This window comes from Sphaeramia orbicularis, chromosome 16 (genome assembly GCF_902148855.1).
Source record: "Sphaeramia orbicularis chromosome 16, fSphaOr1.1, whole genome shotgun sequence".
In the NCBI taxonomy this organism is placed as follows: Eukaryota; Metazoa; Chordata; class Actinopteri; order Kurtiformes; family Apogonidae; genus Sphaeramia; species Sphaeramia orbicularis.
Genome location: NC_043972.1, coordinates 50,913,143 through 50,940,024, shown reverse-complemented (window position 1 = coordinate 50,940,024; position 26,882 = coordinate 50,913,143). Strand labels below are relative to the sequence as shown.

General features: G+C 41.0%; 3 protein-coding genes and 1 long non-coding RNA gene across 4 annotated transcripts in view; 1 reads left to right on the top strand and 3 right to left on the bottom strand.

The window, feature by feature from the left end:
* The window catches only part of vwde (von Willebrand factor D and EGF domains), a 49,963-nt gene extending 47,531 nt beyond the window's left edge, over nucleotides 1-2,432 (top strand). Inside the window, exons 30-31 of the mRNA XM_030157285.1 lie at nucleotides 146-243; nucleotides 886-2,432. Of these exons, the coding sequence (XP_030013145.1) occupies nucleotides 146-243; nucleotides 886-900 (113 nt within the window). The 3' untranslated portion in view covers nucleotides 901-2,432. The remainder of the gene's footprint in view (nucleotides 1-145; nucleotides 244-885) is intronic.
* Nucleotides 2,433-10,785: 8,353 nt separating this feature from the next.
* seraf (Schwann cell-specific EGF-like repeat autocrine factor) lies at nucleotides 10,786-14,769 on the bottom strand. Its single transcript, XM_030157302.1, has 5 exons — nucleotides 14,479-14,769; nucleotides 14,177-14,272; nucleotides 13,769-13,873; nucleotides 12,847-12,942; nucleotides 10,786-11,123 (listed from the first exon to the last, which is right to left on the bottom strand). Exons 1-5 carry the CDS (start codon nucleotides 14,702-14,704, stop codon nucleotides 11,011-11,013), a joined length of 636 nt encoding a protein of 211 aa, XP_030013162.1. The 5' UTR covers nucleotides 14,705-14,769; the 3' UTR covers nucleotides 10,786-11,010.
* A 1,647-nt stretch (nucleotides 14,770-16,416) lies between these two features.
* The window catches only part of LOC115435108 (uncharacterized), a 17,267-nt gene continuing 6,801 nt past the window's right edge, over nucleotides 16,417-26,882 (bottom strand). The window contains exon 3 of the long non-coding RNA XR_003937650.1: nucleotides 16,417-16,521. This is a non-coding gene — a long non-coding RNA (uncharacterized LOC115435108). The remainder of the gene's footprint in view (nucleotides 16,522-26,882) is intronic.
* tmem106ba (transmembrane protein 106Ba) overlaps nucleotides 19,933-26,882 on the bottom strand; it is a 7,851-nt gene continuing 901 nt past the window's right edge. The window contains exons 2-8 of the mRNA XM_030157301.1: nucleotides 26,452-26,650; nucleotides 24,306-24,369; nucleotides 23,996-24,155; nucleotides 23,236-23,376; nucleotides 22,776-22,825; nucleotides 22,633-22,686; nucleotides 19,933-21,861 (exon numbers count right to left, since the gene is read on the bottom strand). Coding sequence (XP_030013161.1) covers nucleotides 21,741-21,861; nucleotides 22,633-22,686; nucleotides 22,776-22,825; nucleotides 23,236-23,376; nucleotides 23,996-24,155; nucleotides 24,306-24,369; nucleotides 26,452-26,638 — 777 coding nt within the window. The 5' untranslated portion in view covers nucleotides 26,639-26,650 and the 3' untranslated portion in view covers nucleotides 19,933-21,740. The remainder of the gene's footprint in view (nucleotides 21,862-22,632; nucleotides 22,687-22,775; nucleotides 22,826-23,235; nucleotides 23,377-23,995; nucleotides 24,156-24,305; nucleotides 24,370-26,451; nucleotides 26,651-26,882) is intronic.

The following is a 26,882-nucleotide window of genomic DNA, read 5'->3' as shown; positions in this document are numbered from 1 at the left end:
ATACATTGTAATATTTATAAAGTAATTCGTGTCAGGACATCAGAATTTTACAGTGCATTAAAGCATGTGAGTTACTTTTACTGTCTATGTGAAATTCATAGAAGTTTATCATCCATATTTAAATGCCTGTCCTGTTGTTTCTCAGCGTTGTGTAAACAGCAGTGTCTGAACGGAGGCCGCTGTGTGCTGCCAGACTATTGCCACTGTCGAAAAGGCTACAAAGGCCTCACCTGTGCATTAAAGGTGAACAGATTTATTAAGTAACAGTGTTATATACAACTATTTACATAAAAATGCAGACAATGCCTCAGGTGTTTTTTTAGGAAAACCAGCTATTTACAAAACAATCTGGTGTCACAAAATAATGGACAGTCATGTTCAATGAACCATTTTTACTACTTGGAAAACTATATACAACTATTTATAACAACAATCAGGTGTCACAAGATCACATCTGATTGGTTGATGTAATTCACTTTTCCACCAATCGCACTGACATGTTTTGTTTTTCATGCAAGCACTTTTGTTTAGAAGCCCATTTTTACTGCCTCTTCCTGCACCTGACAATCCTGACAATATTGTCAAAAATTATGTTTTTATTGTGTATCATAAGTCTGGTTTCACTTGGCCTTTCACACAGTACAACTAGTATTATACAGTATTATTAGTCCGCTGCTACTTCATCTTAAATCTTTTATGTGATTTAGATGCTAGGACACATCCAGGGATTCCTAAGGGTTAATGTCTGTGTGAAAAGTACTACACACTAATTTCAAGATGTTGGATTGTTTCCCCATGCAAAATAAATTCACACAGTAACATAATGCATTCATGAAGCCAATAATATGCTCAGTGTTCTTGTATTTTATCTTTTCACTTTCACAGGCTTCACAAGCATGATAGAAGACAAATTACACATGGAAGAGAGAACTGCACAAGAACAGGAGCTGTGTGACAAGAGTGTGTGTTGATGGATTTATGTAATTGTTTGAATGAATGGCAATGTTTGTGCACATTTGAATGAGAGGGATTGGATGTATTGGATTTGTTTTTGTTCTTGTATGTCACTACCTCAGAGCTTTCATTAACACCTTTCTGTTAAATGCATTAGCACAGGGCTTACACAGAAACATAATAGCTAGTGTTACAGCATAGTTTGATGCACAAAAGTACATCACAATCAGCATCAATGGCAAATGAATCAAATATGATTCATTACGAAGATGTAGGGTTTTTAACTACAAGATATACACCAGTAACGTGTTTAAAACTGAAGACATGGGAATGAATATGCATTTTTCTTTATTTCTTTTAATATATTGTTTGCTTAAGCCTGTTTTAGTTTGTTTCCTATTTACACAGATAGCAAATATACGAATTACCACCTTAAATGGAGTCGACTGTCTCACTTGTGATGTTGAGAAATTTTATCAGTGTTACACTGCTCTAGTCTCTACAGTTGGTTGTAGGAACCCAAGTGAAATTTATTAAGCCTACACTGTACAAGTTAGCTAAATGTTACTTAATGGGTCAATATCATTAAGTGTCTTTCAGACTACAACATATGCAAAAAAAAAAAAAAACAACTTGAGATTTTCCACTTCACTTTATGTTCAATGTGCAACTGTAGGCTGTTAGAAATGCATGTTGGTCAAGCTCCCACATTTTAAAATAATTTTTTTGCAAGCAGACCACAAAATATGAAACACATATGTCCACCCTGTCACCAACAAATACATGTAAAAATAAGTGACAGGGTGGCCAGTTTCGGCTAAAGTTAGCATTTAATGACCACATGTTGAACTTTAAGTTGGCAAACTAGGTCATCTTTGAAGAGGACTGTGTAATGTTCAACAAATATATTTTAAATTTCTGAAAGGTTTTATTTTAAACCATATTTTGTGGTGAAAGGATGGACATGCTAAGCTTGACCACATGGTCAACAAGTGGTCAAGCTTAGATGCTTAGATCAAATAAGCTTTTCCAACTCAGCGACACACCTGCTGAGGAAAAAACTCTGGTCATTGGCAGCTCTATTGTACGGAATGTTAAGTTAGAGACACCACTGATCATAGTTAAATGCATTCCGAGGGCCAGAGCAGGCAACAATGAGTCATATTTAAAACTGCTGGCTAAGGATAAATGTAAAATAGTAATAGGCGCCGTAAACTACCAGTACCAACCCTACGGGGCAAGAGAAAGACCAAAAAAGTGCTACCGAAACAGGAGTTTAAGATAAAACTGTGGTGTTATAGTGCCATCTACTGGCGTAACATGTACACTACCTTACACCCACCCCCTCTTTAACTGATGGTGTCCCAGTCATCAGAACAAATGAAATAAAGCAAGAACCAACTACTAAACATAAACAAAGAAAACAGTCAAAATAAATGTGTGATGAAGGAATGACTGTGACGTGCAGTGATGTGTGATGTGGAAATGTGTACAGGCACCCCCTATTAAAGCTATACCGTATGATGTGGCATTTTTACACTTTTCTTTTGTCATCTTAAAATGCTCCTAATAAGTGTGTGTCAAACTAAAATGTAAAAGAAATCCGCCAGGTATTGAAACTCAAAAATGTTTAATTGTCATATATTTCTAATAAAAGTCTGACCAATCATTTTAGTCGGTCCGAATAAAATAATTGGCCGAACCTGACTGAACCTCCTGTCAATCATCCATTACGGCCGTCCAGCATCCGATCCGTTATTGCCGCCTCACATCCGATATGTGTCCCTCTGAATCTGACGCTTCACTGGCGCTGCTTCTCCTGTCACTGACCACAGTCTACTGTCTAGGATGTGTTTGGATAGAACTGACATGCACATGTGGAAGGGAAAAAAACTGACTTATGAACAGAAACAACAACTGAGGTGCACAAACGGGAGTCTGATGAATGAAGGATGGAGATAAAAGTCCGGAAGTCAGCTGTACTGGACTGAACAGGTCTGCATAAAGCTCAGCTTTTATGACGGTGGGACTCATACAGGTACATGTACATGGTGTCACACAATGTAAGATGATGTAGGATGATAAATGTATGGACTATGAAACCTCAAATGTCCACGGAAAATTTGCGGAGGCCGCGCGTTCACAGTGCACGCGCCCATCCCCTGGGCACTGCAGTGAAGACACTGACCCAGTACGGCACAGACCAGGTCTACTGATGGAACAGGAGCCGCGGGCCCGCGGCAGGTGGATGATGCATCCGATTACTGAGGGAGGGGTCCGCGGACACGCCAAAACGGACCGGACCTCCACCTCTGCTTCCTCCTCCGTTTCCATCGCGCATGAGGAGAGAGGAGGAGCCTCAGAGCTCAGGCAGCGTGAAGGGGGCGGGGCTTTGGAGGGAGGCGGGTTGTTCATGTTCAAACTTTTACTAAGTGCTGTGAGAAATGCCACATCGGTAGGTATAGCTTTAAGGTAGGTGCACTTGTTGTGTTAAGCTACATGTGTCCTTCTGCTTGTCTTGCTTTGGCCTTCTGCCACAACTACCATCCCCTTTCTATCTTCTGCCGATCCTCCTCCAGCTCCTTCACAACAGCACTTTCAAAGTTGCGTCCCTGGTCTGCATGCAGTTTCGCAGGGAAACCAAACCTACATAAGAAATTCCCACAGCACTCTGGCCACGGTGCTGGCCTTTTGGTCCTTAGTGGAGTATGCCTGCGCGTAGTGTGAGAAGTGGTCAGTGACAACGAGGACATTATCTACGCCACCCTTTGACTTATCCAGAGTCAGGAAGTCCACACACACGAGTTCCAGGGGAGCGCTGCTGTGAATGCTGACCAGTGGAGCCCTGACACCTGCAGTTGGGGTCTTTCTGAGGCAGCATCTCTCACACTGCTCACACCAAGCTTTTATCTCCTGGAACATCCGTGGCCAGTGAAATCTCTCTCTTATCATCTGCACAGTCCTTTCAAAACCTAAGTGCCCTGAGTCATCATGAAGAGCTGTCTTGACCGATTCACGCAGCTTCTCTGGCAGTAATAGCTGCTCCACTACTCCCCTTTGACAGTCTCGGATGTGGCAGTACATGATACTATCTCGTGCTACTAACCTCCTCCACTCCTTTAAGAGAAGGCACACCTGCCCACCACTACTGATCCTCTTGCTGCGGCTTGGTTTTTGGTTCAGACTCTTAAAGTGTAAGACAGGACCAATAACAGGGTCTTCCTTCTGCCCTGCACGGATCTCCTGTTTTGTCAGGGCAGGCAGTGACTCCATCCCCACATCTCTGTGAGGCTCATTAAGTCTGAGGGATTCAGATTGGGGTTTCTCTGAAGCAGATGTACTCCGGCTGGTGGGGCGTACTGGGTCCTTGGTGGTCTGTCCCATGCCATGCCTGGGCTCAGTGGACCTCACCTGCTGGGGGCATGTTTGTAGGATCTCAGTGACCTCCTGGTTGGACATACGGGGGAGGGGATCGGTGTTGCTCTGGCCTCTCCTATACTGGACGTCAAAATCAAAAGCAGCCAGCTGAGACACCCACTGCTGGCCTGTAGCATCTAAATTTGCTGAGGACATGACATACTTGAGAGGGTTATTGTCCGTCAGGACTGAGAATCTGCGCCCATAGAGGTGGTCATAGAATTTGTCTGTCACAACTCATTTCAAAGTGAGGAACTCAAGTTTGTGTGCAGGATACCTCATCTCAGCTGGACTCAAACCTCTGCTGGTGAAAGCTATGACCCTCTCTGCACCACCCTGGACCTGAACTAATACAGCGCCGAGCCCCCCTTCTGAGGCGTCAGTCTGAAGGACAAAAGGCAGGCTATAATCAGGATAGCCCAATACTGGCGCCGTTGTCAGCCTTTCTTTCAGGGTCTGGAAAGCCTTCTCACAATCATCAGTCCACAAAAATGGTGGGTCAGGTGCCAGGCTTTTCTTCCTACCCCTCTTTTTCTTTCTGGGGTCACCAGCAGTGAGGCGGTATAAGGGAGCAGCTAGAGCGGAGTATCCACTCACATATTGTCTGTAATATCCAGCAAACCCCAGGAATTGCAGCACTTCCTTGCGGTTCGTGGGCCTTACCCAGTCCTTAACCCTGCTGATCTTCTCTGGGTCCGTCCGGACTCAGTCAGCAGACACCAAGTGACCCAGATACTGCACCTCCCGTCTCATTAGCCGGCATTTGTAGGGGTTCAACTTCAAGCCGTGCTTCTGAAGCTGATCGAACACCAGCTGCAGTCTCTCCAGATGCTTATCAAAGGTTTTCGAAAATATGATGAGGTCATCAAGATAAATTAAGAGGTCAGTGAAGTTCAGATCTCCAAAGTAGCAGGTCATTAGTCTTTGAAAGGTGGAGGGGGCGTTCTGAAGTCCAAAGGGCATTCGGTTGGCCTCAAACAGCCCCATTGGGGTGCTGAATGCTGTCTTGTGTTTGTCATGTTCCGCCACCTCCACCTGCCAATAACCTGATGTGAGGTCAAGTGTTGAGAAGAACTTTTCTTGCCCCAGAGCTTCCAGGGCCTCCTTTATTCTGGGCAGGGGAAAAGCATCTCTTGTGCTGCAGGAATTTAGCTCTCGGTAGTCGATACACAACCTTAAAGAGCCATCTTTTTTGGTCACAACCACTACCAGTGAAGCGTATGGACTCTTACTGGGCCTCATGACTCCTGCAGCCTCCATCTCGACCAGCAACTTTCTCACATCTTGCCACTGTGAAGGGGGAATCTTCCGATAAGGGAGCCGAAAGGGCTTAGTATCAACCAGAGGGATTTCGTGCTGCACAATCTGTGTGTGGCCATAATCCACGGGATGCTGAGAGAACACACCTACATTCCTCTCCACAAGATCTTTAAGGAGGGAACGCTGATGTTCGTTAGTCACTGCTGCTTCACTCAGGTCCATGCCACAACTTGCCACAACCTGGTCTAGACTCTGGCATGTATCTTTGCCCCCACCATTGTGACATTTTCCCTGTTTTTTGTCTGGAAAGTCCACAACACTGTCTACGAGGGAGACATTAGCCAGATGTGTGTGAGGCTTGATGGTAATCGCATGCTGGGACAGATTCAACACTCTGACAGGGGCACATCCTCTTTTTACATCAGCAAGGACTTTGGCGACTAGGAGGTCTTGGGGGAGCTGCAGGGAGAAGTGGCCTTCAATCATAGCAGTGCAAGTCTTTCTTTGGGGGCCAGCTTTTATCTTGCACATGAGATCCATCTCCTTTCCTCCAGGAATGTGTACTTTACAGCCAGCGTACACAACAGGGCATACTATGTCATCTGCATCATAATATTCTGTGCCCCCAATCTCCAATAGGGAAGTGTACCACTCTGGATGGCTCTCCTTGACCTGGTGGAGAAACTGCTGGCCATAGGTTGCTTGTAGGAGGCTTCTGGACACACGGAGGACATTAGTGCCTACTAGCAGAGGGACAGAGGATCGATACTCAGAGTCAGTAACAACAAAAGCTGACACATTCATAAACTCCTTTCCCAACACATTCGAGTTAATGTGCAAGACACCGTGGTAGGTTTCACTCTGACCGGCTGCACCTTCAATGGGAATTTTAGAGGGCTGGAGCTTTTGTTTCTGAAGGATGGGGTGGTTGCACCAGTATTTGTGTGTGACACTGGTTATCTGAGAGCCAGAGCCAATGAGCGCCCTGCACTTCATTCCATTGACTTCCACTTCCCGCTCATTCCTGGGGCCCACTAAGGGGGTTCCCTCTCCCCTCTCCTCCATCACCAGTCTTGTTCACCTGCAATGGGGGGTCTTGCTGCTTGCCCATAGCCGCCCCAGTGACCATGGGCTCTATCCGTCTAAAGGCCGAGGCGGGTGAGGTGTGGCCCCTTCTGCAGGGGTCATAGGCTGACGTTGGGAAGCCCAACTCTGATTGGGATCTGGGAACACTGCTCTGCAAACCTGGGCTATATGTCCTTGTTTCCCACACCGGTGGCATGTGACAGCTGAAGTCTGGGTTGTAGGTCCAGGGGGTGTCCGGACTCTTGCTGGGTGGACAGGGGCAGGGGAAGGGGCAGCAATTCTTGATTCAAGGTGAGTTAGCTCAGCCATCTGCTCCTCGTGACAAAGGGCTAGCTTCTTCACCAGCTCTGTTTCCTCTGACCACTCCGATGTATGCTTAGCTTTCTCTGCCCTCACATTTAAATTACACTCTGATGCAACCTGAGCATAGGTTTTCTTGGATTTGTTTAATATCTGGAACTTTTTTGTTTCTTTTGCCAGATTTCTGAGCTCATCTTGTAGCTCCCGGAAACTGACAAGCTGGGATTTCATTGGAGCAATCCTCATGTACACCTCCTCATCATTTAGTCCTCTTAAGACCTACTGCATGAGTTTACTGTCACGGTCAGGGAAAGGCTTGCCACCTCTTTGGGTTTCTTCTACAGCTTGCAATGTTGCCTCCAGTGCTCTACCATAAGAGCAGGAGGACTCCCCTGACCTCTGGCCATGCTCATAGAAGTCGGCTAGTGGATCTAAGGAGCCCTGTGAGTCACCGTACTCTGCCCTCAGTTCCTCAAGTGCCTTTTCAGGGGTTTGGTCATGGGGGGGTAGATTCAGGATCAGCTTTCTGGCCTCACCACTCAGGTGATGTACCACAGTGGAGAAGCGGAGGTGAGGGGGTAGCTCTATTGCCTCCAGGAGATATTGCGTGCCATGAATCCAGTCCTCTATAAGCATCTTGCTATCAGGATTACCAGTGAAGACTTGGACATTCTTCACCTGGTGAGTCTGCAGGAAACCACCATATGCAGCTGGTGGGAGGCTCGGGATGGCTGCGGCTCTGACTGGAGAATGCAGTGGTGCATCCATGTGCTAGATGGAGGGTTGAGGCAGGAGGGTGGTTTAGGAGACTGTATAAGGATACATGCTGATTTGGGGGGTTGAAGCAGGGAGCTGTAGATATAATGGGGCCTGGGCATGGGGAGAAGCTGTGTAGTCTAAATCTGCATATGTTACATTCAGATAGCTGGGGGCCGCTGTACTGGGGCCCCATGCACTAGTGGCAAATGACTGGAGGGGTACCTGAGAGTGGTGGCCAGCAGCTTGTGACACATGCAACTGGGGGGTCTGTTCAGTTGTAGAGGGGTTACTCATAATGTTTATTGTGTGTGGCGTTGTAAAAGTGGAAATGGGGGCTTGGGATGCAGGTGAGAGATCAGCATAGCTGGTGGGGACCTGGGGGCTAGGTTGATATGCCTGTGTTGGGTAAGGGGAGATAGCTGGCTGGTTCATGGTGGGCTGTTGCATGACTTGTCTCTCTGGGAAGTTGGGATGTGGGAGACTGAGGTGGCAGGGTGGCTGTGGGCATGTGCACTACGGTCTGGGGCAGGAGAGCAGAAGCGACGATGGTCTGCACAGTCGGCTGAAACACTGGGGGGGTTTCATTGGGGTTACAGGGGCTGGTAATGTGGACATTCGATCTGGAGGTGCACAGGGATCAGTGTAGGGTGACAGCACAGGGGGTGATGGTGCGGGCTGTGTGCCCAGTCCTGAGTCTGGGGGCTGTCGGACTTGAGTGTGGTACTGCAACTGCTGCATAAGGGACCTGGGGAACTGGGTGGTTAGCTTTGACCTCACTGATGACTGTTGGCTGCTGGTACCAGCTCCTTCACTGGAGAGATGAGTATGCGTCCTCCTTGGAGAGTCATAGCTGTGGCTTGTTACAGGCCCAGGGGTGGGTGGGGGGCCTGATGTGGCTGTAGCATGACAGTGTTTCAGTGGAGAGTCTGTGTAGTTACTTATCATCTTCAGTGTTTTCTATTTTAGAATTAAACAGCAGAAAAAAACATATGCATGAGTGTGAATTACTTGTTATATGCTGAACTGTGAGTGAGTATAACAGTGTTTGAATGTAATACTCCAAATAAAATAAGTAGCACATTTATCACTTAATAACTCAAAAACTCATATTAGACTTAAACACAAAACACTATTGTACAATTCTATGTTCTCCCAGAGAAAAAATGAGATAAGCCAACAACACTTGCTTAGTAGTAACCACAAATTATCCTTTTAAAAATAATTTCACACAGAATATGTTCATTTACCTTTCAATTAGCTTTAAGTTGTTTTTTTTTTTTTTTTTTTTTTTTTTTAGAATGTCATAAAAAAACTTCTAATGAACACAACAAAATTAAACATACTTCAACACCTTCAAAGGATGTATTATAGCGGATAAATATCCCGGTAATCTTCACACTATTAAATCAGTCCATCACAGGATACACTTGGATGATAACAGTTCAATCCAGCCGCGTATTTGAGGAGCAGTGGCCAGCCTCGCTTCCTCTTCGGTCTCGGAGCGCCACGATCCGGGTCAGGGCACCAAAGATGCAGCCCTATCTCTCTGTCTGTCCTACGGCCTGGGTTTCATGCTCTGCGTTGTGTGCATTTTTAAGGGATGCTCGCGGGGGTGCAGTCCGTGGTAAACGACACGGAGAGACGTTCAAAATCGCGGCGGGACCGTTTATTTTGCCCAGTAATCATCTGCAGGGTGATACAGTACACTCCGTCAGTGTTTTTACATTTAAAAAAAAATAAAAATGAAAATACAGGTACAACACCGTAAGTACAAGCTAAACCTTCGACAATTTTATGTTCCAAACCGTCAGTGCAAAAACACATTGCTTACCTGCAGGGTGATACAGTACACTAAAGAAAACATGGCGCCGCAAACTACCAGTACCAACCCTACGGGGCAACAGAAAGACCAAAAAAGCACTACCGAAACGGGAGTTTAAGATAAAACTGTGGTGTTATAGTGTCATCTACTGGCGTAACATGTACACTACCTTACACATACATCCCACTTGGAATAGCATTGCTCATTTCCAAAAATTTGGTGAAGTTTATTACTGACCCAGAATTGAGACCGGGATGCTGAGTTGCAGTCTTAAACACTTCACTGTGTTTCAAGAGTAGTTACCTACTGTAACCCCCCCCCCCAAGTCTCTCTCTTTGTTTCTCTTCCTTTAACCCTCTCTCTTTAACCCCAACTGGTAAAGGCAGACAACCATCCTCCAAGAGCCTGGGTCTGCTCAAGGTTTCTATCTATTAAAACTAAGTTTTTCCTTGCCACTACTAAGTGTTTGCTCCTGGAGGATTCTGTTGGGTTTCTGTGAATTGGCTTAAGAGTCTGGTTTAGACCTGCTCTAAATGTAAAGTGTCATGAGATAACTTTTGTCATGATGTGACGCTATATAAGTAAATACATTTGATTAAGTACAAATGCAAAATTTAAAAAAATTTGAAATGTAAATACTGAATGCTCTTGCAGACCTTTCCACCTCCAATGAAGACAATGATGATGTCATCAACCAGATTATTAAAGGAGTACACAGCAATTTCAAGGACGCTTGTCCGTGTTAAATATTATGAAAATAAAATAGAAACAATCAATGTGACTTGCTTTATTGAAAAACTTGTTGAGCATAATGACATCTAAAAAGTATTTATTAATTTTTGTTTAAACGCTTATCAATCTCACTAAAGTTAGATGGGCAGTGTGATGGACAGGCACAAATCATGTGTATTCTCTCCAAGAAAATTGCATAAAATAGTAAAATCACATTTCAAGAGGTTTAAAATTGTACTGACATAGGTGTAAGTGTTTGCCCATTCATAATAAAACCCCAGAATATCATTATTTTGCAATGTGTTTATGGTGACATTCAGATTCTTGTAGTGATATTGAGCCTAATAAGAAAAACAGATATTAGCACACAAAATAGAAAGAGAGACTGTAGAAGTGACTGACATATATTTAATTCACCAACTGGAGTGAATAGAGAAAATTAAATGTCAAATGCATACAGTTAACATTTTTATTCCTTTAATGAGGAAAATTACAGTACAAAACATATACCATACAGTAAAATCTGAAAAGTACACAGGTGTGTTGCATCTTAGAATAAAATACATGTCACAAAAAAGTAAAAACAAATGCTTCAGCTAAAAGAAAAAAGTTGCAATGTTGTCAGTGCCACTAAGCCACTGAATTAGGCCTTGTTGACCGTTGACCTCTCCAGGGTTACATTAGTGTGACTTTTTTCTCTCCTCACAGCGGGGTCCAGAGAAAGGGGGGCGACAGCGGCATTTTTCAGGAGAAACACACTTCCCTCCATTCAGACAGGGCTGACTGCATACAGCTACAGGCCAGACACAAACGGAGACACAAAATCAAAGCGTTAATCGGTTGTGAAAGCTGAGAAACAAGGCAATGACGTCGACAAGCTTGTAAAACCCTGACACCTCCCACCTGGCAACTGGCCAGGGAGGTGGGAAGAGCTCATAAACATGTCTATGTTTTGTCACATCTGGAAAAACACTTGAGCAAAAACTTGCTCTCAGCAGATCATCTATGTACAATTGATAGCTTTTGCATGTGTTGGTTGACTGACATTTGCAAACTGAGTCCCAGTAGTGGAAAAAGTACAAAGTTTCTGTAATTCCAGCAGAGGTACAGATCGTTTCAAATTTGCTACTAATGTAAAAGTGACAGAAAACAGGCCCTGAGATGTCTTCAGAACACAAATGTTAAATCCCTCACATTAATGTAATGAAAACATTTCAAATCATACACAGTAACTGAAAATCAGGAACATTAATTTTCTCTCCCCAACATTATGATCTCTTTTTTGTGTCATTTTGTCTTTTACATTGTTTTTGTCTTTTAATCATCTCATGCCATCTTTTACATTATTTGCATTCCTTTATGTCTTTTAGATTTGCTTCATGCTTCGTCTTTTAAGATTGTTTTTGTCTGTCATTTTTGTCGAGTGGTGTCTTACTTCATTTGTATCCCTTAGGGCCTTTTTACACAGTGTACTCGAGTCTGTATCCGAGTACGCTGGACCCCAAAGTCTGCTTACTTTTATCCATGTCAATACCAACATTCCATGCTCGAGTACTGTACCAGAGTCCAGTTGAGGATGTAGTCCTGTAGTGCACTGCCCATTCTCTAGCACAGTACGGTGCCATGTGAATGTGATCCGTACCCGAGACCAGACATAACCTAATCACCATTCCGACAATGGAAGTGAACTAATCACCACAAGACCAGAGATGGCGCTCCTGTTGTCTCCTGAAAAAGCCTTGGATCTGTGCAGCATGGGCTCACCTTATCGACGAAACCACTCAGTGATTTATCAAGGACAATGAAGGTCACTCTTCTTCACGTTGCCTCAAATTGGCTAACAGGTAGAAAAGTAGTGCCTGTCTTGCTGCCATTGTAGTCAAATGAACAGAACAGTCGCTCGGTTGGTGACGTAAGGGTTTGTCTTCTTCTGACTTCAGTGTTTGTTGGATAGTGACAGAATTCTTTCCACACCGCTACCTACTGTTTCAGCCCTGTAACACCCATTCATACTCGGTCATGAGCAAAAATGTTTACCTTTACAAATTATCCTTTCACTAAATGTGAGTTAGCCAAACAAATATGAACAATGTGAAATGTCTTGGGAGAAATACATTTAACAATATTCTGCCTTTTACTAAATGTTTTGTGTATTTGTAGATCCACTGTGATCTGTAAAATATAAAGCACATGTGTAAATGATAAACTGAGAACATAACATTGTGGAAATTGCACTAATTTTTCTTAAGAAATTTCAGGTTGTTTGTGGTAGTTCATGTTATTCACATTTATGTATAGGATGAAAACATTTTTGGCCCAGATGACATCATATTCAACTGTATTTGGCCCCTGGACTAAAATGAGTTTGACATGCCTGCTTTAGGGGAGGAGTTTACGGGGATCAAGGGGCCTGAAGTGCAGAGTTTAGAGGAGTCAGAAGTGGAAGAACCAACTTTAAACACATTGTATTGGCTGGTTGAGTCTATATGTTGTTTGTATGTTTCTTTGTAACTCACCAGTGTGGCAAGCACCACCCAGCCATCCATCAGGACAGCTGCAGATTCCTGGAGCCACACAGATCCCTCCATTCCTGCAGCCCTGGGGACAGATGGCTGCATTGGAAACAAAACAACACACAAGAAATACAAAAGTCAGCATGGGAGATTAGCATTACAAGCACAGGTTTACCTCAAGTCAACTAAAAATAATTTCTTTGATTGAGTTGGAAGGACAAGAAATTATTTAATCTAAGATAGACTTTAATCAAAGTTTAGCAACACTAGGGTAATTAAACAGAGCTGTGTTGAACAAATAAAACCTCATACACTATTAATAAATCCAAGTGTATAATGTCTAATCAATAGAGTGGTTTACTTGTCCAAATTAACCCTCAAAGACCAAAACAGCCATTGGCAACTAAAATCATCTACTAATCTAAAATGTTTAATACCTGTTGATCCACTAACTCCATCAATCCATGTAAATAATTGGTGTAAAATGCAGTTTGTCATTTAATATCTGTCTTTTAATAGTCATCAGATATGACCCATTTGAATGTTCAGAGGCTCCCTTGTGAACATCGAAACACTGTCATCTTCGACAACATTGATTCACTAATAAAACCCATGTAATTTGATAAAAGACAGTGGATATATTCAGTTAATGATATATTTTGTTGGAAAAGTTGCTTTTTCCTATTTTTTCTGATTTGATGTAATAACCTTTGCTAATTTGTTTGTCAATTTATAGGCTCTAGTGACTCCCTTAAAACTTGTTGACTCAATTAATAAGCAATAAATGTGAACATATTAAGAAAATCATGACTGCATGGCACTTATTTACTACCTATAGCTTATTTTGAGGAACTTGATCAATCCATCTAAAAAAATCAGCCATTTTAAGTTAATGTGAATCAAACTTAAACATAAGTGAACAGACCCTCTTGGCATTTGGAGCCGGTCCAGCTGGAGGTGCAGATGCACATGGCCACTCCGTTGACAGCAGTGCATTCCCCTCCGTTCCAACATCCACCATCACAGGTCACTGTAAAAACACACCAAGATCAGACTTTCATCAGGAATCCTGCGGGAGAGATGGGTTCACTGGTTCTGGAGGGACATGCTAATGTTCAACCAAGTAACAGAACATGTCACACCTACAGAATACAGAATGTGAAGTCAAAAGCAGGAGAAAAATCTACTTCACTTGATAGGTTTGAAGGAATTCCCATTTACCCCCACAGACCACCATTGTATTCAGTGGACAGGCAGAATGTTGGAATGTTGAAACAGCTGGACCCAGCAGAAAACACTGCATTTACCAGTCAACCCAAACACAACCACCTACCTTTGTGGCAGTATCTTCCTCCATATCCAGGGGGACATCTGCATTTTCCAGGCCGCAGACAGACTCCCCCATTCTTACATTTGGGATAACAGGTAGCTGCAGACACACAACACAAACTATATTAAGTCTAAATTACAGCGGATGTTGCAGAAAAAAATAAGTCCCTTCGTTCTTAAACTCTGTAACTTTTCCATCTCTTGAGATAATAATAGGAGACATTGGCGCAAAAGATCCACATAAACTTTTTGTTAAATCTAGAGCTTGTTCCTGAAATAGAAATTGTTTAATTTGTGTAACATCACCATACTGGCAGGTCTCTCCTTCATAGCCCCGGGAGCAGAAGCATGTGTTGTTGCGGATGCATATTCCGGCGTGTTCGCACGGTGGATCACACTTCGCCTTGGAGTCGAACACGAACCCCAGCGCAACGCCGCGAGGCGCGTCAGAGCGCGCGGCGCACGGACCGCTGAGCGCGAGGATCACGGAGGTGAGGAGGAAAAACGCAGAGCCGAGACCCGGAACGTCCATGGTGAGGACAGAGCCACCTACACTGTGGTACTACACGTACCGGCTGGCCCGGCTCAAAGGGATAACATATCCCAGGTTAGAGGAAAAGGGGGGGCGCAGGAAGGGAGGGGTCGGGAGGGGAGAAGGACGGGGCCCGGAGCCAACTGGCTCTTTTATGCCAATTAAGCACTTTTCTTGCCAGATTTACCAACTTTTCAGATTACTCTACCCTTCTTTTTTACCCACAAAAAAAAAACAAAAACACCTAGCAACAAATTGAGCTACTTTGTAAAATCTGATTGGAAACTAGCAATTTTTGAAAAGTGACTGAAACGATAAAACACAAATTTCCCCTCCGAATGACACAATGATTTTCTATGTCACAGTCACTTTCTAATTTAGACGCTATGTTGATATATTTAGTGATTTTTAAGACCCCCCCCCCCCCCCCCCCCCCAGACTATCGAAAAAGCGACTAACAAGTCTATCAACTTTCTGGACTTTTGAAGACTCTGACATGAAAGTATGTCACTGAATATAAATCACTCACATTGTCACTGACATTTTTCTTCATTGTCTCTTTTTGCTCCATTTAGAATGTTAATGTGACAAAAAATTGCAAATGTTGTAAGCTCCTAAGTGGACCGTAAAGTTAAACATAATGTGTGCACACTTTAAAACCCTTGGCCTGACTTATCAGGCGCAGTACTGCCCCTGGTGGCAGTACTTATCAGTGCATGCCAAAGTCGAGGGTAACGAGGGTAAAAGCCAAGGGAGTAGGTTTGATTCTGGCATTGGTGGGGACACAAAAGTGCTCCAAGGCAGCACTCCTGAAAGTTGATGTTTTCTTGCATTTGCGATCATAATTTCACGTCATGTAGAGCTGATCAAGCAAGCAAACAATCATAGTCAGTTAGTTTTGGCACCCTAGGCAAGATGTGAATTTGGTGCCGCCCCCTAAAAAACACACACATGCACACAAACCACAGACACACATACACATGGGGGGCGGCACGAAGAGGAGATACATGAAGGGGGGTTGTTAATTTGTTTGTTTTTCCTCCCATTTCTTTATTTTTAAGACAATTAATGAGAAATTATCATGTTATCAGTTATCAGCCTATGCCACGAACTGGCTCTACACGCAGGGACACGCATACGCACGCATGCATGCAGGCAAACAGACACATGTACGAATGTAAATGTAAATGACACCTCTGATATTCAAATCCGTCTAGCTGACGTGACTCAGGCAGAACAAATGCATACATGTTGACAACTTACGCTAAGCGGTTGGAGAGAGGAACTGCGTCCTGTCCGGTCCAACTTTTTTTTCTTTTTTTTTTTCCTCTCCTGTCCAACTAGCGGGTAACTGTAGCTTTTACAAGTAGATGGAGTAACAGCGGGGACGGCCAATCACATGTACGATAGCAAAACCGCAGAGCCAATCGGAGAGTGATAATTAGGTTAGAGGTGGGACTTCTAGCAGAGACCGACTGTTAACCCACTGTGTGCCATAATCATTGACTAAACACTACGGACAGCGGTTGTGTTGGTAGAGACAACACAGTTGTGGCTGGATATCGGTAGGGACGTTTCCCTAGCGTCCCAACGCAATTCTACGCCCCTGGTAAAAACCAAACCAAACTGAAGAAAAATGAGGCTAAAACTAAACAAACAAATAAATAACTAACCTAAGTAACTCCTCCAGAGTGTCTCCTGGGTCACCCCAAGCCCAGATAAAGGAGGACGAGTGTAACTGGGACTTTAAATTGAAAGGGTATAGTTCATTTGTAGTTTGAAACATTATTTAGGGTGTTTTTATGCTCACTTCTATGCTATTTCTCCGCACATTTTCAATTGCGCAAATTAGACGATAGCTAATGTCATTTAGCAACTTTTAGGGCAGCCAATAGCTACTTTCCTTACTGAGGAATAGAAACAGAGGACATTATCCGGCTGACATGAGGGACGCTGAATAGGGCTGGAGGTAACTGGGATAGGTCTATAAAACTTTGAACATTATTCAGTTGCTACATCTGATATTATATTCGGAACATCAGGCTAAGATTGTTCTTCTCACTTACGGCTAGCTTCAAATAAGGTTAAAGTTGACCATTTTCCATAGCAGAAATTTTGACACGCCAAGATAGAAAACATACAGGTGAAATTGATGCAATCACAAATGGCCGCGTTCCATTTACTGGATTAGTATCAGACCTTGGAATGTTGCTTGCTCATTCATTGAAGTGACCCCCTCATGCACATAAATGGAACGCAGCCATCAATCACGTTATCACCAACACCTGCGCAAAAAGAGGAGAAACGCCAGAATTCCCAACTGTAGCTCTCTACTGTAGCTCCATTTCAAAAAATTCTAAATAAATATAGTTTGAGAACTTTGACGTCTACCTAACTTAAGAGATCTGGGATGAAGTCTCTCCTGGAGTAAAGTTTAAACCAAGGCCAGTCCGTAGGAGTCTGTAGAACTTCAATATGCTGAAATGTAAGTCACTGTTGTTTGTTTTTTGTTGTTGTGTTTGTTTGTTTGTTTTTGCTCAAGAATGCCAAAACTTTTACTATTACTATGTGTAAAAAAGTTAGCTGGCCAGAGTCACACTGGGGTAGATGTGTTTGTAGAATTTGTTAATTTTAAAATTATAGAGGGTAAAATAAGACTTGCTTGAATTAGATAGACAGCTATTTTTATGTGGACTGAAACACTGGTGTTTCTTTATTTATAAATCTATTTTAGGTCTACTTCTGTCATATTTCCTGGTCTACATCTGTTGGAATCACTAATAATTACAGTCTCTGGTCAAGGATCTGTGCTCCTTAAGTCAGAATAGAACTGGGAAAGAAATTCATTAAATGTTTCATAAAATGGCCACTGATCAGCCTTGGCGGAGGTCTGCACTCTCCGAGTGCTTCTAGTTTCAAACATGTTATGCATAGCCTGCAATGCAGGCCCTGCATGGTCACCTCAATAATTCTCATCGTCAATACAGATGAGCATTCATCGGTTTAAAAATGACTGTCTCTTTACAGTAACTTAAATGCTTCCATACTTGTGGGAAGAAACTCCAAACAATTTTTTTTTTTTTTTTTTTTTTTTTTTTTTTTTTTAAGATGGAAGTAGAGCACAGGAGGAAAAGTCATTTCCTCATACCTGGTGAGGGGAAATGGATGAATATGACCTATGGGGTGAGGAGCAGATCTGCTGTAATGGCAATAACACAACCAGACCAGTACCCATGTGGCCCCCACCTGAACCTCTGAGCACTTTGGCCTCTCACTCATTTTTGACTTTTTCTTATGAATGCTTTGGGTTTTAAAAACAAGCTATTTTAAGTTGGAGGATAATGGGATGTAACCACAGATGTATTGCAGTGTGAAATAACAGCTTCATACATGGGTTACAATGTTGGCTGTGTAGTTCCTAAAGTATGACGATGGACGGTTTGTTCAGTAAACAGCAGGTCGTACTTACTTACATAGCAAGACTTGCTCAGCACAGAAGTTTTTTTTTTTTTTTTTTGTACATGCTGTTGAGTCCAAACCACTGACCTGGATCTGAGAAAGGAAGTGAGCTTGCTTTTTAATGAGTCCAGCAGATGTAAATGCTAATACACTAGACGTGGCCAATTCCATTTGCTTCAGTAGTGATTGAACTTGTGAACTTTTACTGTGTAAGAAAGGCACATTGTCAAAATCTAAGGTGTTCAGTGTGCAGAAGAATAAAAGATTGTTACAGCTTGATCACTGATTTGTGTTGGAAGCTATAGTGGTGCTTGATCTGTAGTTATTTTCCATGGTTACTTACATTATTACATAGACTCCAGCAACATTGAGCTGTCTTTTGTTGGATTGTTGGATTTTTGCTGTAGGGAGACCATGTTTAACTTTTGCACACTCATGCTGTGGGGGTTACATGTTTTGCATGAAAAAAAATGGTTTAGAGTGAAAAGAGGATGATGCAACATTTTTAGCAGATACATTTTTTTGATTGTCCTTTGCAGTGGACAGCTTTTTTTTTTTTTATTATTATTTAAAAGTATGTAAATCTGTGGAACTATTGTCCTCGTAGTTTCCATCTGGAATGTATTCACAGTGCTACTTTTTCGTTTTCACATGTTATAGCCTGATCCTAAAATAGATTACTTAAAAATTCTACACACAGTACCTCATGATGACAAAGTGAAAAAAAAAATGTTTGAAACGTTTGGAAGTTTATTAAATACTTGTGTACATGTTATATTTACATTTTTAAATAAAAATCAAAAATTAATTGCAGTGTAGTTTAACTATTATAGGTTTTTAAGACTATAGTAACAGTGATATATTTCAGTTTGATGTTCATAGAAGTGCCACTGAGACATGTTTTGCTTCATTTGATTTTTTTTTTTTTATGATTTTTGATATGAGTATGTTGTGTGATGACAGAAAAGCGCATAATTTTTTATCAAGGGTCTGTCATATAGGCTATTTGTCTTTACAGCAATGCTTTCTGTATTAAGGTATTACATTTATGGTTCATTTGGAGAGAAAATCTTGGTTCTGAAATTGCTTGATTTAACAGAAAATGGATTATGACTTGATTTTTTTTTTTTTTTTCCCAACTCAAACATACAAACTAGAATAAATACAAAAAAATGTAGCAACTTTAATTTAGCATGTTTTACATATTTCTGTTTGCTGAATGCAATGTATTGTGTGTATTTTTGTGACCTTTCTGCAACCACATCACCCTAAATTCTGATGGATTTGGACCTTTCAAATTACAGCCATATGCAATTTTTACAACTGCATAAGTATATGCACTTGCCATTATTATTATTGTTGTTATTATTGGGAACTGATTAATGGTACAGCTCTAATTTTAATGACTTGTTTGTGGTCTACCATACAGATGCACGCGGGACAATGAGCATAAAGGCGACATAAACATGGATGAAGGTGAATGTGACAAACGCTTAAGAGGTACTTCACGTAGTTGTAGAATTTTTCCTATTTTTTACATTCTGCAATATTTCAGACTAGTTCTGTTTAAATTATTATAATGCTGGATCTTTTCTTAAACCCTCAGCTAAAACAAAATGATAGGACCTGTGTAAATTCAGGGGATAACCTGAGCCTTGTATGCAGATGGGAAATAACTCTTAACAGCTTTGTTTAGCCCAGCTCCACAGCTCCACCCAGTGTGCACTTAGAATATTACAAGCACAATGAGAAACCCGGGAAAAAACAACTCTCGAAGTCAAACATGATTTTATTTTGAAGTTCATGCATGAGAAACATACCACTGTGTTGATGTCATAATAAAGAAGAGTACTCACATCTGCTCTGTAGGTTATTAAAATAATAAGTGGATCTGGGGTAAAAGATTTCTCACTGACAACTGTAGGAATTGTGATGCTGTTAAAACAATGTAACAGTTTGGAGTGTTATGACCTATGTGATAAATAATCACCAGAAACTGACAGTTGATGGTTGTCTATGTTTCACTGTTTATGCTCTGTACTGTAGAGAACTCTGAAACCTCACACAGCAATTTGAGTACACACTGCAAATAATTCATTTCATGACCTAACAGCAGCCAACTCATGATGCCAGTCAAAGCTACAGAGTGGATTAAAATGGCACAAACATGACGTCAGATGGTGGATGACACCATATACCACAAAAAATAAAACATTATTAAAGAGGAAAAAGTTGGGTTCACACCAGAAATAATTCTCCATTAATGTGTTGTGAAGCTATAAGAATAGAACATCGTCTTTACACTCGCTTGTGAAGTTTCTGAAATTGTACACGGAAATACCCGCAGGTTAAAAAATAAAATCAAATATTCCCTTTTTAAACTGGTAATTAAAAGAAAAAAAGGCTGATGGTCCAAAGAACAGACACTGATATAACCTCTACTTAAAACTCTAAATAACCTGAGGACCACTGATCAAAAATAGAAAAAAAAAACAAAAAAACAACCATAATAACAACCCAAATTTTCACAACATAGCTTGTCATCTACAACAAAAATGAAGAAATGAAAAAAGAACTACTGGTTTCAAAAGGAATGTAACACAGGGTATCCATAAAGTCTCTTTACAATTTAACAAATTTATTACAAAAGCATAGCCTCATCAATGGTGGCAATGGCATCAGTGATCTTTTGCTTCAAGTCGCTGATGTCCCATATCTTTGTTCGATACATGATGTCTTTGATATAACCCCAAAGAAAGAAATCCAGGGGAGTAATATCTGGTGAACGAAGTGGTCAGGGAATTGGGCCATTCCTTCCAATCCACTGGTTTGGAAATGTTTGATTTAGGAAGTCAATGCGGTGGTGCATTATCTACCAGGAAAACGATGGTTGGTTGAAGGTCATCCAGTTGTGGTGCCACATATTCAGTCCAAAGGTCAAGGTAAAAATCTGCAGTAATTGATCTCTCGTTGAAGAAAAATGAACCAATCATTTGATTGCACATAATCCCATAATGTGATTAAAAACTTTGATAACCACTAAGTACATGGAAGAAATCTGATTAACATATCTAATCAATTGCTTTAAATGTTTTAACTTGTAATGAGACTTTGTGGATCCCTGTAGTTTAACAGCCCAGTGGTTCATCTGTATTCAAAGTACTTCAGAGTGGTATCAGATGGTTGGGGAAAGTAACTCCAATATATCTGCTGTACAACATTCATCAGATTTTTCTATTGATAAGGACAAGGTTAATGTACTTGGCTAAAGTGCATTTATTGTTAAACTATGTAAACATGGGGATACCTGTTGGTAAAAAATTAACCAAATTATACAATGTTGGCACCAGGATGTAAATGACCACAAGCCTTCAGGAAAATTGTGGCTGTGGTAAGTCGGTTTGACTGCTTTTCCAGTCAGTTTGATAAATTAACAATATGGAGTTATTTTCCTGACCTGGATGACACATTATTTCACAGTCCCAGTCCCAGGTTTCCCATGCTTTTCTACTAAAGTCAGCCCAGTTGACTTCAGTCACTGCAGTATTTAACAGGTTCTTGTGTTTTGTCTGTGCTTTTATTTGAAGACCTGCACATGTCCATGCAAGGACGTGGTGTTCCCCCCGCAGTCCACATACTGATATGTCTCCTGGGAAACCTGCTCGGCGTGGCCAAAGTACGACGTTGTCACTGTCACTCTGCAGAGCAAACGGAGAGTTAATGATGGCTCAGCACACCCACAAGGTAAACAGGTGGCGTCGACAAGGACAGTGGTGTGCACAATGTGAGAGCAACTGATGGGAAATGTATGTGCCTGTGATGGCTGACATTTCACTTGATTGCATTCATTACCCAAGGCATCACATTTATGTTCGCTAAATGTTTTCACAGTTAACTTAAACTGAAAGTGTTATGCAATATTAAAAAATATGGGAATTGATTTCTAATGTGAATATGCCCTGGCCTTGGAAAAATATTTGTTTTATAATCTGCTTGGTGGCAAGTATTGATTTGTAAATAAGTAGTGACATTAAGCAGCAGTCCTGGATTTGCTCTGGGTACGTCTGTTTGAGGAGGAAAGAACTGAGAGCACTCTGATTCTTAGAAAAGTTTTGTTGTTTTGAAGGAAATGTATCCCCTTATACAATATAGCAGTTGTAAAGTCACAGAGGGAAAGTTGTAGGTGGCTGTTGTGTCACCAAGTTATATCCAGTAGCAAAGGGTTCACATAGTTAATATGGTCTCCTCTGTGCTCTACCTAGTGCTCTGGAGCACTTCTAGCTGTGAATAGTGTTATACAGCTGTTGCTTTAGCTGTGCTGTGATGTGGAGTTACATGAAAAATGGCAATCAAATTAGTTCGTCTTGTGTATTTCCCAGCACTGATATAATTTACACTGTAGTCATAGGTTGTATGTACCATGTTTAAAAAAAAAAAAGGGCCATAAAATATAGCACAAAGTCACTTACTGTATCATGACCCCAATGTTGTGCACTTTTATAGTAGGCAAGGTGCAGTAGTCACTGTAAGAAAAAAGTTATATATGATCTAATAAATATTTACATTTGTGTAAAATGTGCATTTTAGTACCTTTTTTGCATATGATACTTACTACATATAACTCATATCATCAGCAATGACAGTGGGGACTGTGTAGTCAATCTGCAAACATCAAATTAGAAAGCACAGAATGAAGCACACTTATAACATAAATTGCATATTTATGTCAATTACACTGAAAACACACATGGACTGTTGACTGTTTTTTATGTGAATTATATTCACCAGTGTGTAGTGGGCCACTCTTTAGTATCAGAAGTCAAAACTTAACAGGGCATAATATTATTTAAATAGTTCTTGTATGATTTCTAAATCCAGATTTGATATGATCTTATGAAAAAAGTGTACAAGGTTCCTGGGTATTGTGATTGTGGACAGAATAAGCTAGTGTGAACACTTCACGACAGACAGGTGAATGTCATTAACTTGGATACACATGAGTTTGTTGCCTTGGTAGCAGGTGGTTCATGGTGGTACTGTAGGTATAGAAAACACAGAATACTGGGACCCACCTGGCGTTCGTCCAGTGGTATGATGACCGTGCTGTTGTTATACTTGGCCTTGCCAATCACTGTCTTGGAGAACTGCACTTGTGCTGTGATGTTGGTCACAGATATGGCGTAGTAGTTATTATTGGTGATATTCAGAGTGTTCTTGTGGAAGAAGAAAAAAGGTGTGAGGTTCCAACAATGGACCATGTTCTTATGTTGTGCACAGTCCACTGACGTCATGCTGAGAGGCTTAAACACTGCTTCACAAATACATAGTCATACTGCTGTGGTCAAGTCGTAAACATACGACATAATATGGTATTATTAATATTATCTGACTTATTATTATGCTCAGTGGAACATCCATTTCTGTGTTCATTACATCCTACTGATGTGTGTGTTTCATGGATTTATTCAGAAGAACAGACAGCTTTCAAATTGAATTTTTATTCCTAGATTTTGCTAGAGTTAGCTCTTCTCTAACAGTAGTTAATAGGTTATCAAGGTCAGTTGTCTTCTTTGTTACTAAACAATAAGTGAGAAATAGAATGACAATGAGCTGTCAGGTTCCCTGCATTTACAGCTTAAACCCAGCAGTTTGTAATCTTCTTGATAACAGCATTTTGGGGTGACGCCATAGGTCTAATATTAATGGAAAATTCCATGTATAAATTATGATCTACAGATTCCTGGAAAAAAAAGCATGTGGTAGATTTTTCATCTTGCACTGCTTAGTGATGTCATTTTTAACTAGTGGGGTTTTATGGCTGGACATCCTTACTGTAATGTTGAGATAGACGATGCGTTTATCCTGGTCATAGGAGACATAGGCAGACTTCACTCCCACATAAGACACATCAATAGGACGAGGGAAAAGGAAGAACACAGCGAGGCCAGACAGCAGCAGGCAAAGTGCAACTGATAATGTGACATACAATTTTCTGTAGGAAAAGGAATGAGGAAGTAAGACCAACAAACGACTAATGATTTCAAAGTATCACAGCAGCATCTCTATATGTTTGCTTCATTATGTAGAAAGTATGTTAATCACAGGCATTGCCTCAGGATAGAAAAGCCCAAGGTGCACTTACGTCCTGCTTGGTCTGAGTCTTTGGTCGCTGTATGGGATCAGGGCCACGAGCTGATTTTCTTGACCTGTTTAAACATAAACAACACGTCAGCAGAAATTTCAAGTGCATACTGTGTAACATTGCAGGTAAAGTTTCAGCCATATATTGAAGTTGACTTTCATCCCTTTTAAAATGAAATATGGCAAATTAACCTCAGCTCATTTTCTCTTCAGTTACACAAAAAACTGTCTATGCAATGGGCCTTGACTTAGTTTGACTGTGTGTTAGACCAAATGAGCAGCAGTTTCATGGACATTCACCTGTAACACTGGTTCATTTTTAAGGGTGCAACAAAATATTAATGCAATTTATAGTATGATGTTTTGTTTTTTAATTAGTTGTTCAATGTTGTGGTTTATGCTATGTTTAACCCTTCATGCATGAATTGTAATAAACTAGTGGTATTTTTGGCATAAAATAATTCAAATCAGATTTCTTCAATATCTTATTTCTTTAGCATAATATCTGAATATTCATTGTAGTGGATTCCATGCATGAACAGTTTAACATGATGGTATTAATTTTGGGAACATAAACACACCAATAATACTCCCTTCCTCAAAGAGAATATATTACAGATTTAAGAAAGTAATTATTTCAGTGTAAAATGTAACAGTCCACTGTGGTGAATGTCATGAATCAGGGATTATATTCTGGGAAAGTTCAGTCCATAAGAATTAAACTGAACAAACTATTCTCTAAACTGTAGATTATTAGAGAATTTCTTTGTAAGTACATGTTTTGGATTCATTAAACAGTATATAAGGATGAGCAGATGACAGAGTGAGAAGAAGAATCCATAACTAAACTATTACAAGCTGAAAAAGTCTTTAAGGAGATGCATTTCACTACAGCTGACAAGACGTGAGGCATCAGCAAGAAGAATGTAAAAAGTACTTGTGGGATCTTGATATGTGTGCTGATAGGTGCAGCAAACGTTTAATCACTATGAAGTCAAATATAAAATATTCAACTATCCTTGTGACAGTAACTGTATACATGTGGAGAAATCATAAGGCTATATAACCTCATCTTTACCAATGTCTTACTAAAAGATAGTTAGCATCAGCTTTCTGACTGTTCCATCATGCTAGTTTTGTAAGCTGCATTTCAACTTCCCTCTGTCTCTTGTTTCAGCCATACATTAATAATAACATTAATTTTCCTCCTCCATCTAGTGGAGTAAAATGGAGACCTCATACAAGATAGATCATTCCAGTAACCTCCAGTATCCTTTATTCCACTCTGTGTGTAATCAGGTAGTTATGGTCGTACAATCTTAATGGGTCTTAAATATTCCCATTATATTGTAAAATTTGATATGTGTTTGTGTGCTCCAGGTTCATTTTTACGTTTGTGTTTCAATACTAAGCATTGCCTCTAAATCATGAGTTGCATCATCGATTGTTTGTACCCTTACTGTCACTTGGCTAATAAGTAAGTTAGTCAACTTTTCACTAAAATATTGAGTTAGTCCACTTGACTTACTTTGTTGACTGAAAATATTATGTCCTTAACCCATAAATACCCAGTGCTAGTTTTGTGGCAGTTCCCAATTGTATTATTCTTTAGTTAACCCTTCTTGAGTGATTCATCATCATGTATTAAGTATTTTGCAGTTTTCTGCGAAAATCAGGTATTTTCCAATATTTGCTGATCCTGTAGATGTTGAAGGTGGAAAAAAAGTAACTTTCAGCAAATATCATTAACTGAACATAAAAACGAGCATCTCCAACCCCTGTCATTTATCAAACTCCATGGGTTTTAGGTGAATCAATGTTGTAGAAGATGACAGTGTTTCCATGTTCACTATGGAGCCTCTGAACATCCAAATGGGTCACATCTAATGACCATGAAAAAATTACAAACTGCATTTTACACCAGTTATTTACATGTATTAACAGGATTAGTGGATCAACAGGTATTAAAACATTTTACATTGTGTATACTTTTGGTTGCCAGTGGCTTTAACTTAAGTTGTCAGAAGTGGCTATTACCTTAAGATCTTTTATTTAATATTTGATGATCTGATTTGTCAAACAACTATGTTTTATGTTGTATACTTTTCTTAATATTTTCAGTCAACATGAATTTCACACAGTTTTACCTCGTGGGATTCTGCCAGTTCCCTGACATGTGGGGCATGTCACACTGTCCCGTCCTGTGAACTCCACATAGGGGAACTGAGACACATCTTCATTCTTCTCGTCCTTCTCACTCTGGGAGTCTGAACTCGTCAGTGCGTCCTGGCTTTCGTCCTTGTGCTTGGCCAAATGTGACTGAGACTTGCCCATGACTGCAGGTGTCTGTACACAACAAAGAAAACACAAACATGGTGTGAAGAGGGAGTGAGTGCCCTGTGGGTGCAGCAGGTGCTGACTAACTACATACCACACAGCTGCTAGAATGTGAAATTACACATGGACACACTCCAGGACAACTAATTCTACCTGCATATAGGTGCCTCACGGCAAAAATCGCTTGTAAAATGAGAAGAAAAAAAACCCTGTTCTGCTGGGACTTGAAGCATGTTTGCAT